A 26621-nucleotide genomic window follows, 5' to 3' on the forward strand; every position below is an offset into this window, starting at 1 on the left:
CAGCCATATCTAGTGGAATGTGTTGCATGACAAATTATGAATTTGGGAAGAATGTGCTGTGTCTGTTCCCCATCTTCTTAGCTTGGGTTTTTGGACTGATCGAGCAAGACATGTAGTAGATGTATTTAATTTGTGCCTCTCTCTTGCAGTATGGGAGGTGGTGGAAGAAAGCAAAAGCAACTCATTCTGTTTGAAGAGGGGCCTTTTTGAGATATATGAGGTCTAGATGTGGAACTGCGACTTGTGTGACTTCCAAATCTTTCCAGATCCTCCTTTTGCACGTTAGGATGGGAGCTGAAAATGAGCTGTAATCACCTGTGCTCCTCTTTTTCTGCTTTATGAATGTGTGAAATCATTAATGAATGGGGATGCTTCACTTGCAGGCTTCTGTCCCTGGAGTAATGCAAGCAAAAATGATAGCAGGCTGGGTTTTTTGGTTTTTTTTAATAGTATAGTCTGACCAGCAGTTTTGCTATTGCTTTTCGAAACACCCTAGTAGTAGCTTATCCGGATAAATGGAGAAATGCCTTTTGTTAACTCAATCCTTTTCTTTCAAGGGGTTTTTACAATACATCTTCCCAAGGAAGTTCCCGGAGAGAATTTTGATGGGCTGGACATGTTGACAGCTCTGTTAGCGCCAAAGAAATCCAGATCTGCAAAACCTTTAGTCGAAGAGATGGGTTTGTACAATTTTAATTTAAAAAATGGCTCACGGGTTCTTTCTCCCTCCCCCCTCCCCCCCTTTCTCTCTAAGTTCAGAGAAGCATGAATTTATGTGCTAAATGTTTTTCTTGTCGTTTACCTTCCTGCTGGAGCGGTACCTATTTATCTACTTGCACTTTGACATGCTTTCGAACTGCTAGGTTGGCAGGAGCAGGGACTGAGCAACAGGAGCTCACCCCGTCGCAGGGATTCGAACTACTGATCGTCAAGCCCAAGGCTCAGTGGTTTAGACCAGTGATCCTCAACCTTGGGCCTCCAGATGTTTTTGGCCTACAACTCCCATGATCCCTAGCTAGCAGGACCAGTGGTCAGGGATGATGGGAATTGTAGTCTCAAAACATCTGGAGGCCCAAGGTTGAGGACCACTGGTTTAGATTAGACCACAGTGCCACCCGGGTAGACAAGTCTAAAAAGCCTGGGATGCAAAATCATGGCCCTCTAGTGGCAGTGATGGCTCATTTACCAGAAGGAATGTGCTTAGTGTTAACTCTGGAATGTATACAGTCCTACCTTGGTTCTCAAATTTAATCCATTCCAGGGGTCCGTTCAACTACTGAAATGGTTTGAAAACCAAGGTGCAGGTTCCGATTGGCTGCAGGAAGCTCCGTAAGCCACATTTGGCTTCCCAAAAACATTTGCAAACCGGAACACTCACTTGCGACGTTCAGGTGCCAATTTTTTTTGACAAATAAGGCATTCGAATACCAAGGTACCACTGCACTTGACCAAACTAAGCCTCCATCTGAAACCAAAGGGGCACATTGGTTGCCAGATGTGAAATATATTGGCATTATTTTCAGCCCCCCTACTCCACTAATATTTTTCCCACACACGCTTTGATCTCGCCATTGAGAACTAGCCTCACTTGCCATTTCCAGGCACCACTTCTGGGTCCCTGGTGTGCGTGTGCAGTTGCATGCAAATAGAAGACGCATCAATGGGGAGTTGGGAGTATATACACATACAGTGGTACCTCGGTTTATGAACACAATTGGTTCCGGAAGTCTGTTCATAAACTGAAGCGTTCATAAACTGAAGTGAACTTTCCCATTGAAAGTAATGGAAAGTGGATTACTCTGTTCCAGACGGTCCGCGGAGTACTTAAACTGAAGCGTTCATAAACAGAAGCGAACTTTCCCATTGAAAGTAATGAAAAGTGAATTAATCCGTTCCAGATGGGTCCGCGGCGTTTGTAAATCGAAAATTCGTAAACCGAGGTGTTCATAAACTGAGGTTCCACTGTACTTCATTATAAACCTACAAGTAGAATTCATTACAGTGAACTGGGGCAGATTTATGTGTGATGTTGGCCAAGTACTAATCCTGTCTTTTGCTCAGTATCAGTTTTTCTGGGTCCTAAGGTTATCTCTCTGTCTTTCTGCACAAATAAACATAGCGTATGTACCCTGAGCGAAGGTGCACACTTTCCCCCAGTGTTAAATGACATGGTTGGGGCCTCCACCTTTATGCATCTTGATTCTCTTAATCAAAGCGACTTCCACTGTGTGGATGATCTGGGAGGCAGCGTGAAGCAGCATGATTCCAGTTTCCAAACTGGGGGCTCTGGTGGTGCCTTGCGGAATTTGAGAAGGAATTTTCTGATAAGACGATTTGTTACCTTTTTGTTCCTCCCACCAACCTGACCTCAAAACTTCAGGTGCTGCAAATCAGGAGGAGGAGGAAGAAGAAGAAGAAGAATTTGACTGGGAAATTGAACAGACTCCTTATGTGGAAAGCAAAGACAGCCCCTTAGGTTCACCATGCACCTATGGATTTGGAAATCTGAAATCGGGAGTTTTCAGACGTCTTCAGGTATGTTTGGATATTTAAAAGCAAACAATAAACCCCTCAACTCTTCTAATAGGCACAGTTTCTTCCCTCAGTCCCCAATCCAGAACGAAATGTGAAATGCATTACGTATCTGTGAAGGAAATCCTCATGGCATTGCCATTGAAATGGAATAAAACCAACACACAAACATTGATATCTGGGTGGCTCCCACAATTAAATGTGTGATGTCAAGGCAACAAGGCAACATTCATTGGGTAGCCTTCAACGAAGTTTTACTCATAGGAGACCCATTGAAGTTGGGGCCAGCTTATTCATGCTCATTAAAATCAATGGGTTGAAACTTAGTTGAATACCATCCATTGTTATAAGCAAACAATATGTTCGGGACCACCTTGAGATTGGGCAGTGGCCCATTGAAAAAACCCATGCAATGTGAGCCTTAACCTATAAAACAAAATCCTCTGTCCTTAACTTTGTCAGTAGGTCCCATTGAATTAGGCAGAGGGAGGCTGCTTCCATTTTCTGCTGTGTTCTCTCCCATAGCCTAGAACCCTGTGGAGCAGCTTTTCAGAGAGCAAGGCGCCACAGGGGGTAGAAGGGAGTCGTGAAAAATCCCTTCCCGCTCTGGTTGTCTAGCAGGAAGACTCTGTGAGCTGGAGTTGCGTTCGTGGGAACTTTGAATCCAAACCCTTGCAATGATTAAGTGACAATCATTACAAAAGGTTGTGCGTTCTGATCGTAAGTGCACTTTTTGCTGACGCCATGGAATTTCTGTTTAAAGTCCCACGTGAGTGCCCCTGGAGTTCATGATGCTTAATGACATTGTGCAAGATTTTGCATTGCGTAATTGACCCGATGCAAAGTGTTCACAGCATCATTCAGGGGAAAGTAGCCCATCTAGGAGAAGGAAGGAAAACTCTGATCCTAAACCTCCGCTGCCTTACAGGCAGGGGCTCTAGCTCCTAGGGGCCGAGCCCTTTTGCGCCCCCCAATACCCTGGGGCGGGGGCCACCCCCTCATGTCCAAAAAGCATGGAGCCAAAAGTGGCCGGTTCCAGTGGGCAGCTCCTCCTCATCCTAGATCTAGGGAAGTAATAGTACCACTGTATTCTGCTCTGGTCAGACCTCACCTGTCCAGTTCTGGGCACCACAGTTCAAGAAGGATATTGACAAGCTGGAACGTGTCCAGAAGAGGGCAACGAAAATGGTCAAAGCCCTGGAAACGATGCCTTATGAGGAACGGCTTAGGGAGCTGGGTATGTTTAGCCTGGAGAAGAGAAGGTTAAGGGGTGATATGATAGCCATGTTCAAATATATGAAGGGATGTCATATGGAGGAGGGAGAGAGATTGTTTTCTGCTGCTCCTGAGAAGCGGACACGGGGCAATGGATTCAAACTTCAAGAAAGAAGATTCCACCTAAACATTAGGAAGAACTTCCTGACAGTAAGAGCTGTTCGGCAGTGGAATTTGCTACCAAGGAGTGTGGTGGAGTCTCCTTCTTTGGAGGTCTTTAAGCAGAGGCTTGACAGGCATATGTCAGGAATGCTTTGGTGGTGTTTCCTGCTTGGCAGGGGGTTGGACTGGATGGCCCTTGTGGTCTCTTCCAACTCTATGATTCTATGATCCTGCTGCAGAGGGGAAGGAAGGTTGAAGTAGCCTCCTGGCGGTGGCGGCGCTAGCAGACGGAGGCTCCCGCCAGTCGTCAGGCTTGCACCCTGGGGAAGTCGCTTTGGTGCTGCTAATGCAGCGGTTTGACTTCACCCCCGAATACTCACTCCATTGTCTCTCGAGACAGATGGATGCCTACGTTCAGGGGATTTCCATGGTCTGAGATAGTGTGTCTTCAATTGAAATTTGTGGAAGATGCTTAGCAGCCTGTAACGATGAAAAATGACAGTTAAATATAAATCTTAGAATCGTGTTGTCTGTTCTTAGGTGCTGCAGGCTTTCTTGGTTTTTTTGTTGTTGTTTTGGTTTTGGAAAATATATATATGATTTTCTCTGTATAAGCAAATGGAAGAATCCACACAGCGCAGTTCTGTGCGAAGAATACAATGCATGAAATGGAAGTATTGTGTTAAATGAACTGTTCAGCTTTCTTCATTATGGAAGCAGTGGGGTTCTGTAAATACTTGTTCTCAGGCTCCTGTTTTCAGACTTGTTTGGGAGTAATGTGAAGGTGCTTCTTGCGGGAGCTTGCAATATTTTCAAATAGGATGTAACCACGGGTGGGCAGATAGCAGCAGAGGTGGGTCCCTTGGACCTCAAGCTCCTTGACCATTTCCAGTAGCAGCCTCATGTAGAGCTCGTTGCATAAATTCAATCAAAGTTTACTTGGAATGCAAACGACTGAGGCCAGGCAAACTCAGCCCATAGCTGTGCATAGTGCCATAGCTGGGTGTAGACTCTCTTTACCCCTGATACCATCTGAGTCTCCATTTTCAGCTTAGAATTTGAGATGAACCTTGCAAGTTTTCTGCCTAAACCTTTAACAAAGTCAACCCCCCCCCCTTTACAGGTTTGTTTAATCTTTTGTGGTTGTCTTCGTAGGATGAACTAAATGATGTTATCGATATAAAAAATCCAGACGTAACCTCTGCAGCTGAACGCAGAGAGAAAAGGCTGGCAGCAGAAGATGCCAAATTCAATCCTGATCATTACCTGTAAGTCCTTGCCTATGGCGTGTTTCTGCAATATCTGGTTGACCATCTTGTCATCATTTAATAGAAAGTGGATCGAAGAGGACTATTTTTTAAAATGGGAAATGAGTGGTTTCCGTATCTCCTACGATTTCACCTTATGCTGCATTTAAGACTCTTTTTATGTATAATAGCCTCAGAAGCTGGTGACTGATGTGATTCAGGTTTGTTTTTTTCTGAGACTCTGTTAGAGCCAAAGGCCAGCTGAAATTCAAGCTGAGTGGACACAACCTCTGCAGAACATCGTGAACATAAGGAACCCCACGACTCCCTTAAATTACCTTTCTTACTCCACATAATAGAGTATAATAATCTTGAGTATAGTACTCTAAAGCGTAATAGGTGCAATTGATCCACTCTGGCTAAGGGAAAAGAAACAGGATTTTTGCTGCATATTTCAGCTGCTCGCCCTTGAAAAATGGGAAAATAACTTACATAGGGGTTGCCTCTATATCAAGTCAAACCACTGGTCCATTTATTCCAGTATTGTCAACAATACTGGCAGTAGAGATTGCTTCATTAAGACAAATGGGGCACTGCCCCACCAATAGGGTTGCCAGACCCAATAGAGGACAGGACTTCTGTGCCTTTAATTGCCCTGCTCTCTTTTGAGTCTGGAAACCTTAAAGAGAAACCAGCAGACCCTTTGCTTGGAAATTAAACAAAGGGTCTGCTGGTTTCTCTTTAAGGTTTCCAGACTCAAAAGAGAGCAGGGCAATTAAAGGCACAGAAGTCCTGTCCACTATTGAGTCTGGCAACCCTACCCACCAACCTTAGTCCCCCCCCCTCATCCAGCTCCCACCTGCCTGTCTTCTTACTTACAAGCAGCTCAGGGTGACACTGCCTGCTTGTTTCCTCCCCCTTCGTCGCAGTGTACCCACTGCCTTGTGTGACATCTTTGGGAGGAGAAAAGGCTGAGGAGTAAACCCTTCCTTAGTGGAGTCCCTAAGATGGTTGGATGGTGCCTGGTATGCCTCCTTCCAGCAACTCCTGCAGTCAAGCTGGTGCCAAACGTATTGCTCTGATTTCTTTTGGACCACACCAGTGAGGCCAAGAAGGAAGACTTATCGTTTGGGCAACCCAGGACCTCCATATAGACTGCCCAGTCTGCTCCCAGAGAGTTCACTTCCGTGCTGCTAATGCAGCAAAAACAATGCAGGAGGCAGCAGTTACAATTTACCAATCTCTGCAAGCCACAGCAGGGGCCTTGATTCTCCAGTGGTTTGACTTCACCCTGTGAGACACACTCCATTGTCTCTCGCAATAGATGGAGAGTCCCAATGTTGCTCTTGTAGAACTTGGCAGGGAGGATGATGGAGATGAATCTAGGATTAGTGGACTGTGCATCTTCCTCCTCTTGGGGCTGCCTGCATTGTGTCCTACTCGTCTCATGATGAATTCTGCATATAAGTTAAATAAGCAGGGAGACAATATACAGCCTTATCGTACTCCTTTCCCAATTTTGAACCAGTCAGTTATTCCATATCCAGTTCTCTGTGGCTTCTTGTCCCACATAGAGATTTCTCAGGAGGCAGATGAGGTGATCAGGCACTCCCATTTCTTTAAGAATTTGCCATAGTCTGCTGTGGTCGACACAGTCAAATGCTTTTGCGTAGTCAATGAAGCAGAAGTAGATGTTTTTCTGGAACTCTCTAGCTTTCTCCATAATCTAGCGCATGTTTGCAATTTGGTCTCTGGTTCCTCTGCCCCTTCTTCGACTTTGTAAGGCATTTAAACCTGCACAAAAGTCTATACCTTCCCTTCTCTTCATCCTCCATTCCAGTGAGCAAGATATAACTCACTTGCATCACCTCTGTAGCAAGATACACAAATTTCAGGTGGGTCTGGGAGTCCTGCACCTCTAGGTGTGTAAACCTTTGCATGCTACTGAGAAGTTCAAGGAAATGATGATTACATATTATGATTATTTGGCAACATGATGCAGGAATCCTTTTATCTTTCCAGTGCTGACTTCTTTGAAGATGGGACTATTCACCATCTGTTGAAATATGAGCCTTGGTGGGTTACAGCCTCTAGAAAGAAGATGGATTCCCAAGAAAGTCATCCTTGGAACGAGAGCAGACAGGCAGTACTTGGTAGGACCCCACTTTCCAAATCTTCTGTGGATGTTGATGGACAGCAGCAGGCCTCTTTAGTGGGTATTTTTCAACCAGGTATTTGCTTTCCTTTGCAAAAAAAAAAAAATAGGGCGGGACTATGCAAACACCCATCCCCTTCTTTTTCAAAGGACTGTCAAAAGTTTGCTGGAGATTTTACGGCACAATAAGAACAGAGAAAAGAACCATTGGGAGTGAATTGCTGCTTTGGTCTTCTTGTTCTCCCAGAACCCTTCCTTTCACTCTCCCAGGCCAAACAAGAAGTCTGAGAACCCTTAGAAAGGATTAGGCAACCTTTTCCTGCTTTTTGGTTTCTCAGCCTTGGAGCTGGTCTCATATACTGTGTGGTGTGACTGGCGGCATTTCTGCACAACACTGGACCAGTCCCAGAGTCTGCCTAGCAACAAAGTGAGAATATCTTAAGCGGATAAGAGTCAGTGCACAACACTATTAAGAGGGGCAAGAACCCATTTTCACTGTATCTTCCTAGTGTGCCCAAGCAGTCTGTTAAGACCGCTGCACATTTATAAACCTATAAAGTTAATGAAATCTATTTGCAAATTCAAATTTTTGTTTGACATTTGTCTTAGTGGTTGAGTCAAACAGCAACTGGGTTCATTTTGTTGTTGCCGTGCTTTGACTAAAAGCCGTTATCAAATTGGATGATACTGATGAAAGTGTCTTTTTGCTATTTCCTGTTAACTGTACTGAACGACAGTATTAAGGACTGCTTTATCTGCCCTTTTATAGTTGAACCATTGACAGTGGAAGTACTTTCTGTTCTTGCCAGATATTTTGTGGCGAGGAAAATTAAACCTGTGCTATTTAAAGAAATTTAAAAAGCAAACCATCATTAGCTTTTGTTTGTGAAGGCATTTTGGGTTACAAAATCTGAATAAGAAGCACACATTAGAAAAATTGTTGTTGTTGTTAAAATTTGTATACTGCCCTATACCTGCAGGTCTCAGGATGGTTCACAAGATAAAATCACAATATAAATACATAAAATACATAATAAAAACAAAAACAACCCAATAACACTCCCTCAACACATTTTAAAAGGCCATAGGGTGTCAATCAGCCAAAGGCCTGGTTAAAGGGGAACATTTTCGCCTGGTGCCTAAAGGTGTATAATGAAGGTGTTAGCTGAATCTCCGCGGAGAGAGCATTCCACAAATAGGGAGCCATTGCAGAAAAGGCCTGTTCTTGTGTTGCCACCCTCCAGACCTCTCTTGGAGAAGCCGCACGAAGAGGTTTGCATTGCATTGTTGGAAGAATTCCAGTTCATGTAAGAGACATCTACAGGAGCATTAAATCTGTGCTTGGGTTTCATAACTCAGCTCTTGAAGGAAAGTGGGCACCTAAGTCCTCTTGTGTGAGATCATAAGGAGCTGATTGCCTCTGTGTGCTGTGTGGCTTCTCCACTTCATGATACACAACACGATCTGGGTTGTGTGCAGTGTACCCATGTCTTTAGCGAGGGGTTGAGTGATGGGCTTGTAGCAATCAGAATCTATGGATTTATTTATCCTTAGCAACTTAGTGGAAATGGATGAGCATTTGTGGGAGATAACGCCTGGCAGTTAAATAAGGTGAAACAGGGCCTGTGATGTCCCTCATAATTCTTACAGTGTGTAACCTTGATACAGGTAAAATCTGAAGAAGGGCTGTTAAGAATAAGGGGGGTTTAAAAATGCATGACACCTGTCTTCCCTGCTGTATCGCAGCGCTTCATAATAAAATGAATCTGAGCCTGACTCATTTTATAATAGAAGAAATTCTTGCTGTAATGGTATGTGGTGAGATTTACTCTTCAAAAGAGGTATTGCACCCATGTCATGTAATACAATTGTATAGGTGACATTTTGAATGGATATCTGTGGCCCTTAAATAAAGCAAATGGCATTTTTTTAAAAATTTTTTTGATTGCTTTTGTAAATTCTCTTTATTGATAACAGTGCACTGTAACTGCAGAGGCTTTAATATTTCCAGAAGGAAATGCAAGGGCTGATTATATCAGATTAACAACATCTTTTTTCCCCTTGGAACCTGCAGCCAAAAGCATGAGACCACTTGCATTAGATTACAACACTTTCAGACTTTCTTATGTCATATTCAAAACAAAAATAAAATAGCTTATCTTTGATTTTTTGATTATTATAATTTTTGCATTTTGGGGTTTGCTTGATTTGTTATATGTACTTTATTTCCAAGTTTTGGGATAGGGTGTGTGCATATCACAGCTCTTAGCTGTTCCGTTTTAGCTTTCGTGTGATGCATCTATTTGCTTCCTTATCTCTTTTTGCTTCTTTCTACTCCAGCCTTCCTACACCGGGCTGCTGAAAAGAAACCCTCCCCCCCAAAGTCAGCAGAAATAATAGTGTGGTGCAGGCCGCCATCATTACATCATTATTGGCTTTGTGACAAAGTATCCCTCCAGTAGAGGGCGCTTCATTCCTTTTGCTGACAGGCCGAGATTTCCATTATGCAAAGCAAGTCAAACAAATTCTTTACATAAGCTTAACTAATTACTTGGCTTTTCTCATGGGGTTGGGGGGAAAGGATATGGTTAGCTTTGCTCCCCAAACTGAAGCCTTGCTCCCCAAACGTCAGGTGAAAGGATTTAACTTCTTTTAAAAGTCACGTTTGGCTTGCCCCTAACAGCAGTTCATTTTTATTTGGTTCCACAATGCGACAAGCAGTCTTTATAAGCGTAGGCAGCCACATGCATTTAATATATCATTTACATGCTCTGAGGTAATTTATTTTGTCTCCTAGTAATCTATCATGCTTACTAGCGATCAGTCTCCAATTTCCTTTTATAGGAGAAGAAAAATGATGCTCTTTTTTTTTTTTAGAGGCCTGGTCTTTCCCTTTGCATCTGCGGCTGCAATCCTATACCTTGGGAGTAAGCTTCCTTGGAACTTGGTGGGAATTACTTTAGAGTAGATATGTGTGGGGTTGCACTGCTGCTGCCTAAATGAAAAAAAATTCACAAGTCTTGTTCTTATTTATTAGGTTCTTGGATTTAATAAAAGGGTTAGTGTTCAGAAAGGTCCTGAAAGTTATGGCCACAGATTGATGTGATCCAGACCAGGTTGCACGTGTGAACATCGTATGAATTAAGGCTGAGGTGGTTGTCCATGTGGTACGAAGTGAAGCTCTTGGTATGGATTCTGCTTCCTTGAGTGCCACGTTTCTACACCATAATGATCACTTGCTGTTGTTGTTGTTGTTGTTGTTGTTGTTGTTGTTGTCGTCATTGTCCTAAAGTGGAAGTGGGGGAACTGCCCCTCCAGATATTGTGTGGACTTCAACTCCTATCATCCCCATCTTTTGGACCACGGTGGTTGAGACTGATGGGAATTGAGGTTCAACAGTACCTGGAGGGAACTGTTTCCTCATCCCTGATCTTGAGGAAATAGAGCACCTCATTTTTCATGCCAGAGGCACTTGCTCCAGTGTAGTATAAGAAAAAGTATAGGTTTTGTCATTGCCATTCATGGCAATTAGGTTTGGGTCATTATAATTGCTTGTCCTAAAGGACAGCAAAATGAATCTTAAAGACGGACAAATTTACTATAGCAGAAGCTTTCATCTCATTTTATCATATGCATGAATGGCAGTCCTAGGTTGGCACATACATAGTTGGAAACGAGGCGAGGAGGAATGGAGAGTTGAAAGGTACCCTGAGGGTCATCTGGTCTGACCCCTGCAATGCAGAAATCTCAAAGCATCCATGACAGACGGCCATCCAACTTTTGCTTAAAAACTTCAAAAGAATTATACTCCTCCCACCATCTTCAAAGGGAGTCCGTTCCGCTGTTGAACAGCACTTGCTGTCGGAAAGTTCTTTCTGATGTTTTGTTGGAATCTCCTTTCTTGTACCTTGAATTCATTGGTTTGAGTCCTACCCTCTGGTGCAGGAAAAAACAAGCTTCACCATCAACCATGTGACAGCCTTTTAGCTATCCTATATAATAAAGTGCAAGTGTCTCTGCGTTCAGATTGCCTGTGTCCGCGCTACTGCGCATGTGCCCCACGGACACAGGGACTGGACAAAGAGACTGCACGCGCGTGCGCTCCCCCCCTCTGCCTCCTCCAACCGCCGCTCCCGGCTGGACACTCTCCTTCCTGTTGGCGGCTGGGGGAGAGGAAGGAAGGAGGAGAAAGGGCTGCTTTCTCCTCCTTCGTTCCTGTCCCCCTGCCGCCGACAGCAATGACAGGTCCCGGGGTTCGGAGAAGCGCTGCGCAAGCGCTTCTCCGAACCCCGGGATGTTCTAACCCCCGTTTACTCAACGGGCTGAATTACACTAGTTTGAACATAACTATCATATCTCTTCCCAGTCTTCTCATATCCAGGCTAAACATATCCAAACCCATTTCCCTCAACTGTTCCTCATACAGCTCGGTTTCCAGACCCTTTGTCATCTTGACTGCCCCCCTCTGCACAGGTTCCAGCTTGTCAACATCCTTCTTAAATTGTGGTGCCCAGAACTGGCAGGTGTGGTCTGAGCCAGTGTTTCCCAACCTTGTGCCTCCAGCTGTTTTTGGAATACAATTCCCATCATTCCTGACCACTGGTCTTGCTAGCTAGGGATGATGGGAGTTGTAGTCCCAAAACATCTGGAGGCACAAGGTTGGGAAACACTGGTCTGAGCAACAGACACTACTGTTGATGCAGCCTAGAATAGCATTAGTTTTTTGTTTTGCTGGTGTGGACTCATGTTAAGTTGTGGTCCACTTAGATCCCGAGATCCTTTTCACATGTACCATTGGTAAGCCAAGTGTCCCCTATTTTATATTTGTGCAGTTGGTTCTTCCTGCTTAAGTGCATAACCTTACATTTCTCCCTGCTGAAATTCATTTTTCGTTTTGGCCAAGTTCTCCAATCTGTTAAGGTATTTATTTCATTTCATTTGAGAATGGTTTGATAATATGTTTGGACATATCTCAGTATTACTACAGTGGCTGGGGCAACCCAGCCAGATGGGTGGGATATAAATAATAAAATTATTGTTAGTATTATTATTAGTCCTTGAAAGAATTTAGATGGAACTAGATCTTCATTGAGGCATTCACTTGAATGCACAAAGTGCTAAACTGTGATGCCCCAGCAACAGAAATTGCAGGCGTGCTGACATTCACACGGAGAAAAGTAAATTTTTCTTCCTCTAGATGTCCTTTAATCAGAATATACCTTCTATTAACATCTTTCCTTATCTTTATCAACTTAAAATCGCGTCTGCAGTTCAGTTATTGTTGCACATTTTGATTTTTAGTTTTAGTACAACCTGCATATGCATTTCTACTTTTCAGCTTCTTCAGATAATTGCTATGCTGTTTCATACGTCTGTTAAAAGAAAAGAATCAGAGCTGGGTCTGTGTTTTTACCCCCCTCCCCCTTCACTCAACTATTGACGCCATTTACATTCAAAGGGATATACCTGAAAGTACTTGCATTGACTGTTTAAAGGCAGCAATTTTTTTCCAGTCTAGATTTCAAAATAATTGACAACTACAATAAGTTTTGAAGCGAGGCTGGGACAGATCTTGAAGGGATGTCATTTGCATTAGTCATCTGTCAAAGGTCTTGCATTAGGGAATCCGCTGATAGCCTGACTTGTTGATCAAGGTCTTGTGTGAGTGCCTGGAGACAGTTGGAGGATGGATGGCGGCTAACAGATTGAGATTGAATCCTGACAAGACAGAATTACTGTTTGTGGGGGACAGGAGGCGGGCAGGTGTGGAGGACTCCCTGGTTCTGAATGGGGTAACTGTGCCCCTGAAGGACCAGGCGCACAGCCTGGGAGTCATTCTGGACTCACAGCTGTCCATGGAGGCACAGGTCAATTCTGTGTCCAGGGCAGCTGTCTATCAGCTCCACCTAGTACGCTGAGACCCTACCTGCCTGCAGATTGTCTCGCCAGAGTGGTGCATGCTCTAGTTATCTCTCGCTTGGACTACTGCAATGCGCTCTACGTGGGGCTACCTTTGAAGGTGACCTGGAAACTACAACTAATCCAGAATGTGGCAGCTAGAGTGGTGACTGGGAGCGGCCGCTGAGACCACATAACACCGGTCTTGAAAGATCTACATTGGCTCCCAGTACGTTTCTGAGCACAGTTCAAAGTGTTGGTGCTGACCTTTAAAGCCCTAAACGGCCTCGGTCCAGTATACCTAAAGGAGCGTCTCCACCCCCATCGTTCTGCCCGGACACTGAGGTTCAGCTCCAAGGGCCTTCTGGCGGTTCCCTCATTGCGAGAAGCCAAGTTGCAGGGAACCAGGCAGAGGGCCTTCTCGGTGGTGTCGCCTGCCCTGTGGAACGCCCTCCCATCAGATGTCAAAAAGGAAAACAGCTACCAGATTTTTAGAAGACATCTGAAGGCAGCCCTGTTTAGGGAGGCTTTTAATGTTTAAGAAATTAGTGTATTTTAATGTTTCTGTTGGAAGCCACCCAGAGTGGCTGGGGAAACCCAACCATATGGGTGGGGTATAAATAATAAATTATTATTATTATTATTATCATCATCATCATCATCATCATCATCACTAGCAGGCTCAGATATGTTTTGTCTAATGTGGTTCTGCTTCATTTGATCTAAGGCAAATGACATAGGACAGGTCAGCGGTCCATCTAGCTTAGTATTTTTCCCATTGACTGGCAGTGGTTTTCCAGGGTTTCAGAAACGGAGCTCTTCCAGGCCTGCTAAAAAGTGCCGGGGATAGATCCTGGGGAGCTTTGGCATGCTCTGCCATCATTGAGCCACATTCCTTGCCTGACCTAAGTGTTGCATCTTCCTTGCTGCCAGAAGCTTTGCTACCACATCCTCTGCTTTTAGGCAAAACTGCCTCTGGTGTGTTCTCTCTCTCAGCTGTCACCTAGGAGCAGACATTTTGCCTGGCAATAGCAGAGGGAGAGATGGGAAGGAGGGACACTCCTCCCAGTTCTGCTGAACTTCGGTTCCTCCCAGGTGCGTCTTGCCCATAGAGGCAAGTGGCGTGGGGTGCCAGGGCGCCAAGTTTTGGAGGGCGCAAGGGAAGAGGCAGAGGCTGGACGCGGCGCCTCCCAGCATCAGCTCGCTGCCATCGCCTGCCTCCGCCATGCTGCGCCTCCGCCTTGCCGTGCTCGGAGCCTCTGCCTCTTCCCCACCGGAGGAGCCGCCCTCCAGCCGCTGCCCGCCTCCTCTAGCCCTGCAAGGCTGCTGCCAGTGCTGTAAAAAGGTCGACAACTCTGGGAAACCGGGGGGGGGAGGGATCTTTGCACCACGGCGCCGGATATAACTAAGACGGCCCTGGTTCTTGCTTTCCCTCAGCTATCTCAATTTGAGTCGATTCTTTATAAGAGTTTTGTGGGCGGTATCCAGTGAACTTGTTCCCTCAGCGCAGCGATATATCCTTCCACGATGGGACTTTGCCCCTCTTCTCTGTCTCCCCAGGTGTGCCCTGTTCCCTCCCCAGAGCTGCTCCAAAAGGCTGGGGAAACTAAGTGACTGGTGTTGTTGTTGTTTGGGGGGGGGCTGCATGATGGGGGAGGTTTACGGGAGTTGTGTTACACAAGTGGAAATCCTTGCGGTGATGGAACAAGTTAGTTGGACACCACTCTGTGCCTTGAAAAGCAGGTACCTGAGTTTGTTTTTAACTTCCTCCCTCCCCATGCCCTTTTCCTCTAAGCCAGGCATCCCCAAACTTCGGCCCTCCAGATGTTTTGGACTACAATTCCCATCATCCCTGACCACTGGTCCTCTTAGCTAAGGATCATGGGAGTTGTAGGCCAAAACATCTGGAGGGCCAGAGTTTGGGGATGCCTGCTCTAAGCGTTGTGCCTTTCAGATTGTAAGCCTGAGTGCAGGAACTGTCTTTTTAAAATGATGATGATGATGATGATGATGATTTATGTTATTTTATTTATACCCCGCCCATCTGGCTGGGTTTCCCCAGCCTCTCTGGGCGGCTTACAGCGCATTAAAAATTGCAAAACATTAGACATAAAAAATTTCCCAATACAGGGTTGCCTTCAGTTGTTTATTTCCTTGCCATCTGATGGGAGGGAGTGCACCACTACCGAGAAGACCCTCTTCTCAGAGAGCCCTTTTGTCCGAAGAGTGGGTTTATTTTTTTTAAAAAAATTACACACTTTGAATACCTGAAGAATCGTCTCCACCCCCATTGTTCAGCCCAGACACTGAGGTCCAGCTCGGAGGGCCTTCTGGTGGTTCCCTCACTGCGAGAAGTGAAATTGCAGGGAACCTGACAGAGGGCCTTTTTCACCAGATGTCAAAGAGTTAAACAACTGTATAAATTTAGTAGACACCTGAAGGCAGCCCTGTTTCGGGAAGCTTTTAATGTTTTCTTTTTCTTTTATATTTTGCTTTGTATTTTTGTTGGAAGCCACCCAGAGTGGCTGGTGCAACCCAGTCAGGTGGGTGGGGTGTAAGAAATTTATTATTATTATTATTATTATTATTATTAAATATACCGAACAGAAATCAGATTGTCATATGTCCCTGTATACGAGAGTACGGAATAGTTGCAGCTTTTTTGACTGCATGTGGTGCAAGTTGAGAGCAAAGTCAGAAGGAAACTTCTGTTAATTCTGAATGGATACAGGCAAGCAGGTGCTGCAGAAGCCAAATGGTTAATTCTGAACTTAACACAGGAGTAGTTCTGGGGCTTGCGAAGAGGTTCTCATCAATACTACCCTTGTTAATTCCAAGTATGTGGTTTTTACTGTGGCTATGGATATGGTGTGTTAAAATAACCTGTGTGTGTGTGTGGTTTTTTGTTTTTGTTTTAGTTTCCTTTACGGAAGACGAGAAAGAGCAGCTAAGAAAATTCACCAACAGAACTTTCCTGCTTGATAAAAGAACCTGTCATCAAGTATATCTGAGCTTAGTTGATATACTTCTGGCTTATTGCTATGAAGTCTGTGCCACTGAAGGAGAAAAGAATGTGAGTTCCTCCCCTCTACTCCCCTTCAGTGAAGTGGATCCGCTAGAATAGCTACAGGGAATTTCTCAGTCATCTGGGAGGCAGGGCTTTTAAAGCGGACTTTGTTCCTGGCGTTGAAAGCGCAGGACCGAAATGCTATATCACTAGGGTGGCTTGCCAGGCAGCTGTTTGAAATTAACAGTCCAAAGTGTGAGGTATTCTCTTCTCTCTCTCTCTTTTGGATGCTGCTACAGCAACTCTGCTGAGCTGTATTTAGCAGTAGAGGAAAGGAGGAGGAAATGATTTTACAGCTAACAGCTGAGGGATCTTCATTGTCCACATGTTGAATTATTATTACTTTTTCTTTTGTTGGGGACAGGTTTTCTTGGATGCTTTCTAGACTCTGGAGCATTATTTTGTTGGAAGCAAAGATTATTTGTTGAGAATTATTGTTCTTGAGGCAAGAACAGTAAGGGACCCAGGTGGCGCTGTGGGTTAAACCACAGAGCCTAGGGCTTGCTGATCAGAAGGTCGGCGGTTCAAATCCCTGTGACGGGGCAAAAAGCACGTCAAAATGCAAGTAGATAAATAGGAACCACTACAGCGGGAAGGTAAACGGTGTTTCCGTGTGCTGCTCTGGTTTGCCAGAAGCGGCTTTGTCATGCTGGCCACATGACCTGGAAGCTATACGCCGGCTCCCTCGGCCAATAATGCGAGATGAGCGCGCAACCCCAGAGTCGGTCACGACTGGACCTAATGGTCAGGGGTCCCTTTACCTTTACCTTTACTGTTCTTGAGGCAAGGCCCCAAGTCTTCTATAGTTCTGTACTTGAGAACAACATGGGCATTTCCACTGCCCGTTTGGGGAGACCTGTTGTGGGCTACCTGGGAATACGATCTTTGGAGACGGAGAGCTAGAGGTGAAGGTTTGGGTGGGAGGAGGATTGAAGAAGCACCAGGACCTAGAAAACCTGGATTTATGTAGATAGGTAAGACTTGGAAGAGAGACTCAAGCCAGAGAACTGGCTGATGGAAAATGTTCACAGTGCATAGAGGGTAAGGAAAAATAAAGGTCCAGAAATGGGCATGCCACACATGTTCAGGGAGATAGTACTGACCTGGGTACTCTTAATTAACTCTTAATTATCTCCCCCCCCCAAAAAAGAATCATGGTTCTCAAATGTCTAACACCAAAATATACGGAGGGTGGAGGGGAGGGGAATTGAAGTTGGATAGTATCTGCAAATATATGGAAGAGATCTAAAATGTGCTTTAATTGAACCAATATATCTTGCAGTTTTCAGTTTCTTAGTTCCTGTGCAAATGGTTTCTTTTTACAAACACAGTGTTGTGCTCTAATTTGGTTTCCTGAACCCTTCCTTCTCAGGTTGAGTCTCCGTGGAACATACGAAAGCTGAGTTCAACTCTCTGCTGGTTGGAGGTAAGATGAATGTATAAGAAGTTTATGGATAGGGCAATACATGTTAAACAGAGGCATATCTGGAAAAGGTTTACTGCTACCTTTCACCCTATCCCTTCTGAAGTGGATATTTCTTCTTAGGTGGGCTTTTTATTAGTAGTATTTTATTGGTTCTCCCAATGCCATCTCTACTTGTAGCTTCATTTGTATTGTTATACTATCTTTTCAATCTTTGGGAATACACTGGTGCCTTGCAAGACGAAAGTAATTCGTTCCGCGAGTTGCTTCGTCTTGCGGTAATTTCGTCTTGTTTGCCGTGGCAAAAAAACCTGCCAAAAAACTTTGTCTTGCGAAGCACCCCCATAGAAAACTTCGTCTTGCAAGGCACCAAAAACATTGCAAGACGCTTTCATCTTGCAAGTTTTTCGTTGCACGAGGCATTCGTCTTGCGAGGTACCACTGTACAACCAGATTGAAAACAGGGATTTCCCTTCTTAAGAGGACCTCCCTAGACCAAAAGTGTTAGATGCCCAGTTATAGCAACTATTGCACAGGAGTGAATATCCCCTTTGGGGACAAAGGACTTGAGAGGGCGATTCTGGTTTTAGACCTGGTCATGACACTGAAACTGCCTTGGTTGCCCTGATCAATGACATTTGCTGGGAGAGAAAGAGGGAGTGTGAGCAAGAAAAAGGGAGTGTGAGCCTGCTCATTGTCCTTGATCTCTCAGCAGCTTTTGATACTGTTGACAGTGGTACCCTTCTGGAGTGGCTCTGGAAGATGGGGGGTTGGGGTGATAGAATCAGAGAATTGTAGAGTTGGGAGGGAGTCCAAGGGCAGTTCAGTCCAACCCCCTGCAATGCAGGAATCTCAGCTAAAGCATCCATGACAGATGGCCATCCAACCTCTGCTTAAAAACCTCCAAGGAAGGAGAGTCCACAGCCTCCCAAAGGTAACCATTCCACCGTTGAATAGCTCTTACTGTCAGAAAGTTTTCCCTGATGTTTAGTCAGGTTTAGTTATCTCCTTTCGGGCCACTGTATTACACTGGGTCCACTCCTACCTTCAAGGCTGTTTCAAGAAAGTAGTCATGTCACAAGGTTCCATCTTGTCCTCTGTGCTATTTACCATCTTCACTGAAACTGCTGGGAGCTGTCATTAGGAGATTTGGAGTGGGGTGTCCTCAGTATGCAGATGATATCCAGCTCCATCTATTCATGCCATCCGAATTACAGAAGGCAATTCAGGTGCTAGACTGCTTGGGCTGGATGTGGGCCAATAAATTGAAGGGGAATCCTGTCACATATTCCAAGTTCTTAGATTCAAGAGTTGGGGAGATGGCCTGTCCTGGAAGGATTAGCCTCAACTCGAGATAGCTAGCTACAAAACAGTTAAGAAGATTTCTCTTCCTAGGCATTTTGCCCATATTTTAGTTTTACTCTTTGTTTTACTCTTAGTGGAGAATGGCAAAACATATTTGCTCTTTCAAAAGGACTCTTGTTGAAACTGCTCCATTCTCTAATGTGTTGTTCCTTTTTAATTTGAAAAGGGTATTAAGGAATAGCTGTGTTCTCTTTGAACCAAGGTAATTGTAGCGTGGGAGGAAGGAAGAGAATACATATATAAGTTCACCCTATGAGTATCGTGCAAATGTGAATTAATCGGAGTCTCTCATAGGAGCGGGCCCATTTATGAATAAATCCCAATGGTAAAACTTAATGGATGGAAGGTATTTCTTTTCCTTTTAGGCTGCGGGGATATATTAATTCCCCGGTTAGATGACAAGAAGCCTGATATTTTAGATTAGTTAACATAAAATCAATAGAGGTCCTTGTGCTGAGAGCATCAGTCAAGTAAAGCGAAAGTTAGACTCTGCTCAATAAGAGCTTCCGATAATTGCTCTGCCATCGTGGCCAGAACAGAAGGGGCAGGTGATTTGCTGCGTTTTACAGGACATTGGCAAATATATTCCTCCTTGACGTTTTTAGAATGTTAACTTAATAGCCGTGCTTATTTCGGTTAATCAGGGTATATGCCCTGTGGCCTGCTGAACTGTGGGGATGATGGTGTGAGGCCTGTAGATGAGGCTTTGGGACTTTCCAATGTGGGAATTTCACTGGCAAGACAATACTACCTGTAATTTCATAGGAAAGTAAGAACCTGCTGTTTCCTTTTGCCTTACAACTACTGTGGAAGTAAACAGGTTTTCTCCACTTGTAATTCTGGCCTTTAAAAATGTTTGTTCCACACACAGAGTTTTACTAGCATTTCGGAAGTTCTGATGTCCTTTGGGAGAAGAGTTATGTGTTATCCACTCTACCGACACTTCAGTTTAGTGACTCGGGCCTTAAATGACACCATTACGATACTACAACTTGGTAAGATATTTAAGTTTTATCTTTACAGTTTGGCTATGGCAAATTAGTTGGGTATTTGTGTGTGGTGAATACATTTGTTCACAAAAGCATAGTTCTGGATAACTTTACTATAGAAGGACTCTAGGTTTATTCATGGGGCATCTTTTTAGGAATTTAATGTATCATTTTATTTCTGTTTATAAACATTCTTAAGGCTGCAGCATTTGCCTAGGAGTAAGTCTTATTTTTGAGTAGACACGAGTACGATTGCAGCGCAAATCTATTTTATACTGAATTGTCATAGTCTAATCAATTTTTTTATGGGGACGCGGGGGGTGCTGTGGTCTAAACCACTGAGCCTAGGGCTTACCGATTGGAAGGTTGGTGGTTTGAATCCCCACGACGGAATGAGCTCCCATTGCTCAGTCCCAGCTCCTGCCAACCTAGCAGTTGGAAAGCATGTCAAAGTGCAAGTACAGGGGTCGGCCCATGAAGGCCGTTTTACTGGCCCACAAGCTGCCCCCGAACCAAGCTGCCTGCTCGGCGAGTCCCCGCCCCCCGCGCGCTGCACTAAACCAGTGCAGCTCAGGGACTTGCCAAACGGCGCCAGAAATCGTGTCTGCGGATGTGCAGATACCGGAAATCGCATCTGTGCATGTCCAGCCACTGGAAATCGCTTCTGTGAGGCAAGATTTTCAGCACCTGGGCATGCGCAGACGCGATTTCCAGCGCCACGGACATGCGCAGATGCGATTTCTGGCACTGCGCTGCGCCAGCCCAGCCCACAGACGATCTCCGTGGGAGTGATCCGGCCCATGGCCAGTAAACCTTGCCGACCCTTGTGCAAGTAGATAAATAGGTACCGCTCCGGTGGGAAGGTAAACGGCGCTGCTCTGGTTTCACCAGAAGCAGCTTAGTCATGCTGGCCACATGACCCGGAAAAACTGTCTGCGGACAAACGGCCGGCTCCCTCGGCCAGTAAAGCGAGATGAGCTCCACAACCCCAGAGTCGTTCACAACTGGACTTAACTGTCAGGGGTCCTTTGCCTTTAATCGAATTTAAAAGTCAGGTTTAAGCTGTTACTGTCTTGTTTTCAGAAGTTATTTATTTATGAAAATATTTCTAATTTCTAAAAAATCAAAGCACTTTACAACAATTATAATAAAAATGCAACAGTTAAAAGAGATAACCGTAGTGTATCGTCATGGTACATGACTTGCCTGTTTAAAAAACAAGGGAGATAGGGAAAGATACAGGAAACTGAATGCAGATTTCCAAAAAACAGCAAGGAGAGACAAGAGGGTCTTCTTAAATGAGCAATGCAAAGAAATTGAGGAAAACAATAGAATGGGGAAAACCAGAGATCTGTTCAAGAAAATTGGAGATATGAAAGGAACATTTCGTAGAAAGATTACCATAATCAAGGACAAAAGTGGTAAGGACCTAACAGAAGCAGAAGACATCAAGAAGAGGTGGCAAGAATACACAGAGGAATTATACCAGAAAGATATGGAGGTCTCGTGCACCCCAGGTAGTGTGGTTGCTGACCTTGAGCCAGACATCTTGGAGAGTGAAGTCAAATGGGCCTTAGAAAGCACTGCTAATAACAAGGCCAGTGGAAGTGATGATATTCCAGCTGAACTATTTAAAATTTTAAAAGATGATGCTGTTAAGGTGCTACACCCAATATGCCAGCAAGTTTGGAAAACTCAGCAATGGCCAGAGGATTGGAGAAGATCAGTCTACATCCCAATTCCAAAGAAGGGCAGTGCCAAAGAATGCTCCAACTACCGCACAATTGCGCTCATTTCACACGCTAGCAAGGTTATGCTTAAAATTCTACAAGGCAGGCGTAGGCAGTATGTGGACCGAGAACTCCCAGAAGTGCAAGCTGGATTTCGAAGGGGCAGAGGAACCAGAGACCAAATAGCAAACATGCGCTGGATTATGGAGAAAGCTAGAGAGTTCCAGAAAAACGTCTACTTCTGCTTCATTGACTATGCAAAAGCCTTTGACTGTGTCGACCACAGCAAACTATGGCAAGTTCTTAAAGAAATGGGAGTGCCTGATCACCTCATCTGTCTCCTGAGAAATCTCTATGTGGGACAAGAAGCTACAGTTAGAACTGGATATGGAACAACTGATTGGTTCAAAATTGGGAAAGGAGTACGACAAGGTTGTATATTGTCTCCCTGCTTATTTAACTTATATGCAGAATTCATCATGCGAAAGGCTGGACTAGATGAATCCCAAGCCGGAATTAAGATTGCCGGAAGAAATATCAACAACCTCAGATATGCAGATGACACAACCTTGATGGCAGAAAGCGAGGAGGAATTAAAGAACCTTTTAATGAGGGTGAAAGAGGAGAGCGCAAAATATGGTCTGAAGCTCAACATCAAAAAAACCAAGATCATGGCCACTGGTCCCATCACCTCCTGGCAAATAGAAGGGGAAGAAATGGAGGCAGTGAGAGATTTTACTTTCTTGGGCCCCTTGATCACTGCAGATGGTGACAGCAGTCACGAAATTAAAAGACGCCTGCTTCTTGGGAGAAAAGCAATGACAAACCTAGACAGCATCTTAAAAAGCAGAGACATCACCTTGCCGACAAAGGTCCGTATAGTTAAAGCTATGGTTTTCCCAGAAGTGATGTATGGAAGTGAGAGCTGGACCATAAAGAAGGCTGATCGCCGAAGAATTGATGCTTTTGAATTATGGTGCTGGAGGAGACTCTTGAGAGTCCTATGGACTGCTAGAAGATCAAACCTATCCATTCTTAAGGAAATCAGCCCTGGGTGCTCCCTGGAAGGACAGATCGTGAAGCTGAGGCTCCAATACTTTGGCCACCTCATGAGAAGAGAAGAATCCTTGGAAAAGACCCTGATGTTGGGAAAGATTGAGGGCACTAGGAGAAGGGGACGACAGAGGACAAGATGGTTGGACAGTGTTCTCGAAGCTACGAACATGAGTTTGACCAAACTGCGGGAGGCAGTGCAAGACAGGGGTGCCTGGCGTGCTATGGTCCGTCGGGTCACGAAGAGTCGGACACGACTAAACGACTAAACAACAACAACAAACCGTAGTGTATGTCATGGTACATGACTTGCCTGTTTAAAAAACAAGAACAAAAGCAAGGCAAGCAACCGTTGTCTGCGGTGCAGGAGGATTTGTCCCTGTGTTGAGGCTCATGAGATCATTTGTCTACAGATAATCCTGAATATGCACTGAATGGAAATGTCTCGGACCATTTGGCTTGTAGCAAATTCTGACAGTGGGTGATACGCCATTAAGTTTTACTCAGAGTAGACCTCTTGAAATTAATAAATATGACTGTGTCAGCTCCATTAATTTCAGTAGGTCTCTTCTGAGTAATGCTTAGTTGAGTGCCACCCAATGTGTTGTTGAAAGCCACCTGTAACAGTGAGCAAAGCCTTCTGTTGAATGAACTAGGTAGAACCAAAATATCACTGTACCCGTTTGAGTCTCCCAGTCTCTCTACTCTTCACAATGCTCAACTGTGGGTTGTGGGGATTTTTTTTTTATAAGCATTGTAAAAAGTAAAAAAGGAACTGATTTAATTCTTTCCATACTGGGAAATGCTTTCCTTTGATTGTGTAAAGTTACCCAGGAAACCATTGTTAAGATGAAATGTGATTGGCTCAGTTGAATGATTGTTGGAGTTGTGGTTGGAATTTAAATAACTTGGGCTTGAGTGTATAGTTGACAAAAATGAGTTCTTAACCACGTCCACTCATATTATTTCATTGGCGAAAGGAGGAGTGCGTAGCATGATCGATAATGATTTTCCAGATGCTTTGAGAGAACTTAATGACATGTTATTTGACTAAATAAGTTGGAATAATAGTCCTAATAATGGTGTGTAAAGATAAGTACTACGAATGTAGTATTATGAGTGGAAGTGAGTAATAATTGGCATTAAAATGTCAATACTTGTGCACTGAAAGCCTGTCGTATCTATAAGTAATGGGTGTAATCATGCCCACATTTATCTACAATTAGAGGAATAAACCACTGACATTTGCAATATGCCCTAGAGTGGACAAAAGTACTTAAATGAAACCTGTTTTTTAAAAGAAGTTGAGATCCTAAAAAAGATTACAAGAAAAGTTTTAACACAGACAGAAAACAATTCATCACAGTCCCAAATACTGATTTTAAAAGCTTGCAATAAGGAGGTCTTCAAAGCTTGTTTAAAAGACAGCATTGTAGGAGCCACGCACACCTTCCTAGGGAGGGTGTTCCAGAAACATGGGACCACCATTCTGCAGCCATGTGGGCTACAACTTCATTTTTGAATGGGAACCTTGCATTCTTAAGAGTACAAGAAGGCCTCTCTTGCTACTGAAGGTTAGGACTGTAGTGGTGGTCTGGGGTGAGAAGTGCAAGCAAGATGGGATAAATATTTTGCATTAGTCATGTTATAGAAACTGCACTTCAGTATTCTTCGATGAAAAGGCTTAAGTGGTATCTGTTGGCTGTCTGTGCTTGGACTTAGGATAGGCGTTTGAATTGACTAACCTACAAGAACTCACACAGTATTGAGAGTGGATGACCCTGTAATCTTCAGGCCAAGTAGCAAACATGAGTAGCAAAGACAGTGGCTATATGGGAGGCAGTACGCCTTTCATTGCAGCTCTTGTGCCAGACCTCTAAATTACTATTTAAACTTAGAATTTTAAAAGTTTCACTGTTGCTAGGGAAACACTACAAAAGAATCCAGGTCCCTGAGCATGTGCTTGTCTTTTTGTGTGTGTGTGCAGACTTTTGTCTTGGGAACAAAATATGTTAGTGCATTACGGCTCCATGTCCTTTGATCAGCAGGACATTGACATGTTAACACTTTGCCTTCCTCTCATGTCTTGTTAGATCTTATTTTAAAAGGCAGCATGTACAAGCTCGGTTGAATTTGATAAGCATTTGATTAGCGAGTTAGTAGGACATGAAATATTAAAATGGCTTTTGACATAATTAGTAAACTAGAATAGAGAGATGGTGTAAAAATAGATTAATTAAGTAGCACAGATGCATTTTATGAATTTTGTAGATGTTCTTCTGCAACCTGTATAGCTAAAACATGCTTTCAGCTACGGTAGGAAGAACGTATTTAGTTTGTTTCCACATGTAAGGATTGTGTTTGATCTAGACAGCTAGCAGTGGCAGCTAGACTGGTGACTGGGAGCAGCTGTCAAGACCACATAACACCGGTCTTGAAAGACCTACATTGGCTCCCAGTACGTTTCCGAGCACAATTCAAAGTGTTGGTGCTGACCTTTAAAGCTCTAAACGGCCTCGGTCCAGTATACCTGAAGCAGCATCTCCACCCCCATCGTTCAGCCCAGACACTGAGGTCCAGCTCCAAGGGCCTTCTGGCGGTTCCCTCACTGTGAGAAGTGAAGTTACAGGGAGCCAGGCAGAGGGCCTTCTCGGTAGTGGCACCCGCCCTGTGGAACACCCTTCCATCAGATGTCAAGGAAATAATCAACTATCTGACTTTTAGAAGACATCTGAAGGCAACCCTGTTTAGGGGAGTTTTTAATGACTGATGTTTTAATGTATTTTTAATATTTTGTTGGACGCTGCCCAGAGTGGCTGGGGGAACCCAGCCAGATGGGTGGGGTATAAATAAATTACTACTACTACTATTATTACTACTACTGCTACTACTTTTGATAAAAGTAGGTGAGGTATGTGCTCTGGCTCACTTTCCCATTCTCCCTAGGTTCTTTGTACAGTCATACCTCGGTTTAAGTACGCTTCGGTTTGAGTACTTTCAGTTTAAGTACTCTGCGGACCCATCTGGAACGGATTAATCCACTTTCCATTACTTTCAATGGGAAAGTTTGCTTCAGGTTAAGTACGCTTCAGGTTAAGTACAGACTTCTGGAACCAATTGTGTACTTAAACCGAGGTACCACTGTATATCCTTCCACTAGACCCAAATCCATCTTCTTCGAAGCAAATCCCATTTATTTTAAAGGAGCTTGCTGCATTGAAATACTGATTGGCTTAGGGTGTACTTTCGTACATGGTTCATGAGCTTTCGTAACAGGAAATGAAATCTTAGGTGTATTTGGTTCTATTGTTCAGGCAACAAAATATTAAAATGTGTTTTGAGTTCCAACAGTTTACTAAAAGAGACATAGCAGCAGCATTTGATCTTGGCTGAACGTTTGGTTCAAACTCCTGATCCAGAGATGGAACGTATCCAACCTGTAAACATACCTCGCTTGTTGCATGACTTTGTGTAGCTACCAGCCTGGTGATTCACCTCAAGTGTTTGGTATCTTACTTCTTTGAATGTGTTGATACCAAGCTGGTGGTTTTGCCCCGATATCTTTTTAGAATACATCCTGTCTTGGCATAGCCAACAAGGTCCCAGCAGCACAGCCGGTGGGCGGGAATTGTAGGAGTTGTAGCCTAACAACATTTGGAAAACGTTCATGTTGGTTGCCAACCTTCTTAATCGCAAAGCCACTCTCTCTGAATCCTTCTTTAGCTAGAGCAGCATCTGCGCACAAGAGGAGTGGATCACCAGGCTTGGATGAACCTCGGTGTTCG

At 44.2% G+C, this 26621-nt stretch overlaps 1 protein-coding gene across 4 annotated transcripts in view; it reads left to right on the plus strand.

Moving 5' to 3' along the window:
• Nucleotides 1-26621, plus strand: part of SHQ1 (SHQ1, H/ACA ribonucleoprotein assembly factor) — a 79987-nt gene that overhangs the window by 4722 nt on the left and 48644 nt on the right. For all 4 annotated transcript variants that reach the window (XR_015948278.1, XM_088662388.1, XM_088662387.1 and 1 more), the window contains 7 exons: nt 558-680; nt 2381-2535; nt 5065-5177; nt 7179-7309; nt 16128-16282; nt 17649-17702; nt 19936-20059. Coding sequence is in view for 3 of the 4 variants with exons in the window: in XM_088662388.1 (XP_088518514.1) it covers nt 558-680; nt 2381-2535; nt 5065-5177; nt 7179-7309; nt 16128-16282; nt 17649-17702; nt 19936-20059 (855 nt within the window). In the remaining variant the exon portion in view is untranslated. The remainder of the gene's footprint in view (nt 1-557; nt 681-2380; nt 2536-5064; nt 5178-7178; nt 7310-16127; nt 16283-17648; nt 17703-19935; nt 20060-26621) is intronic.

This window comes from Zootoca vivipara, chromosome 2 (genome assembly GCF_965207765.1).
Source record: "Zootoca vivipara chromosome 2, rZooViv2.hap1.1, whole genome shotgun sequence".
Taxonomy (NCBI): domain Eukaryota; kingdom Metazoa; phylum Chordata; class Lepidosauria; order Squamata; family Lacertidae; genus Zootoca; species Zootoca vivipara.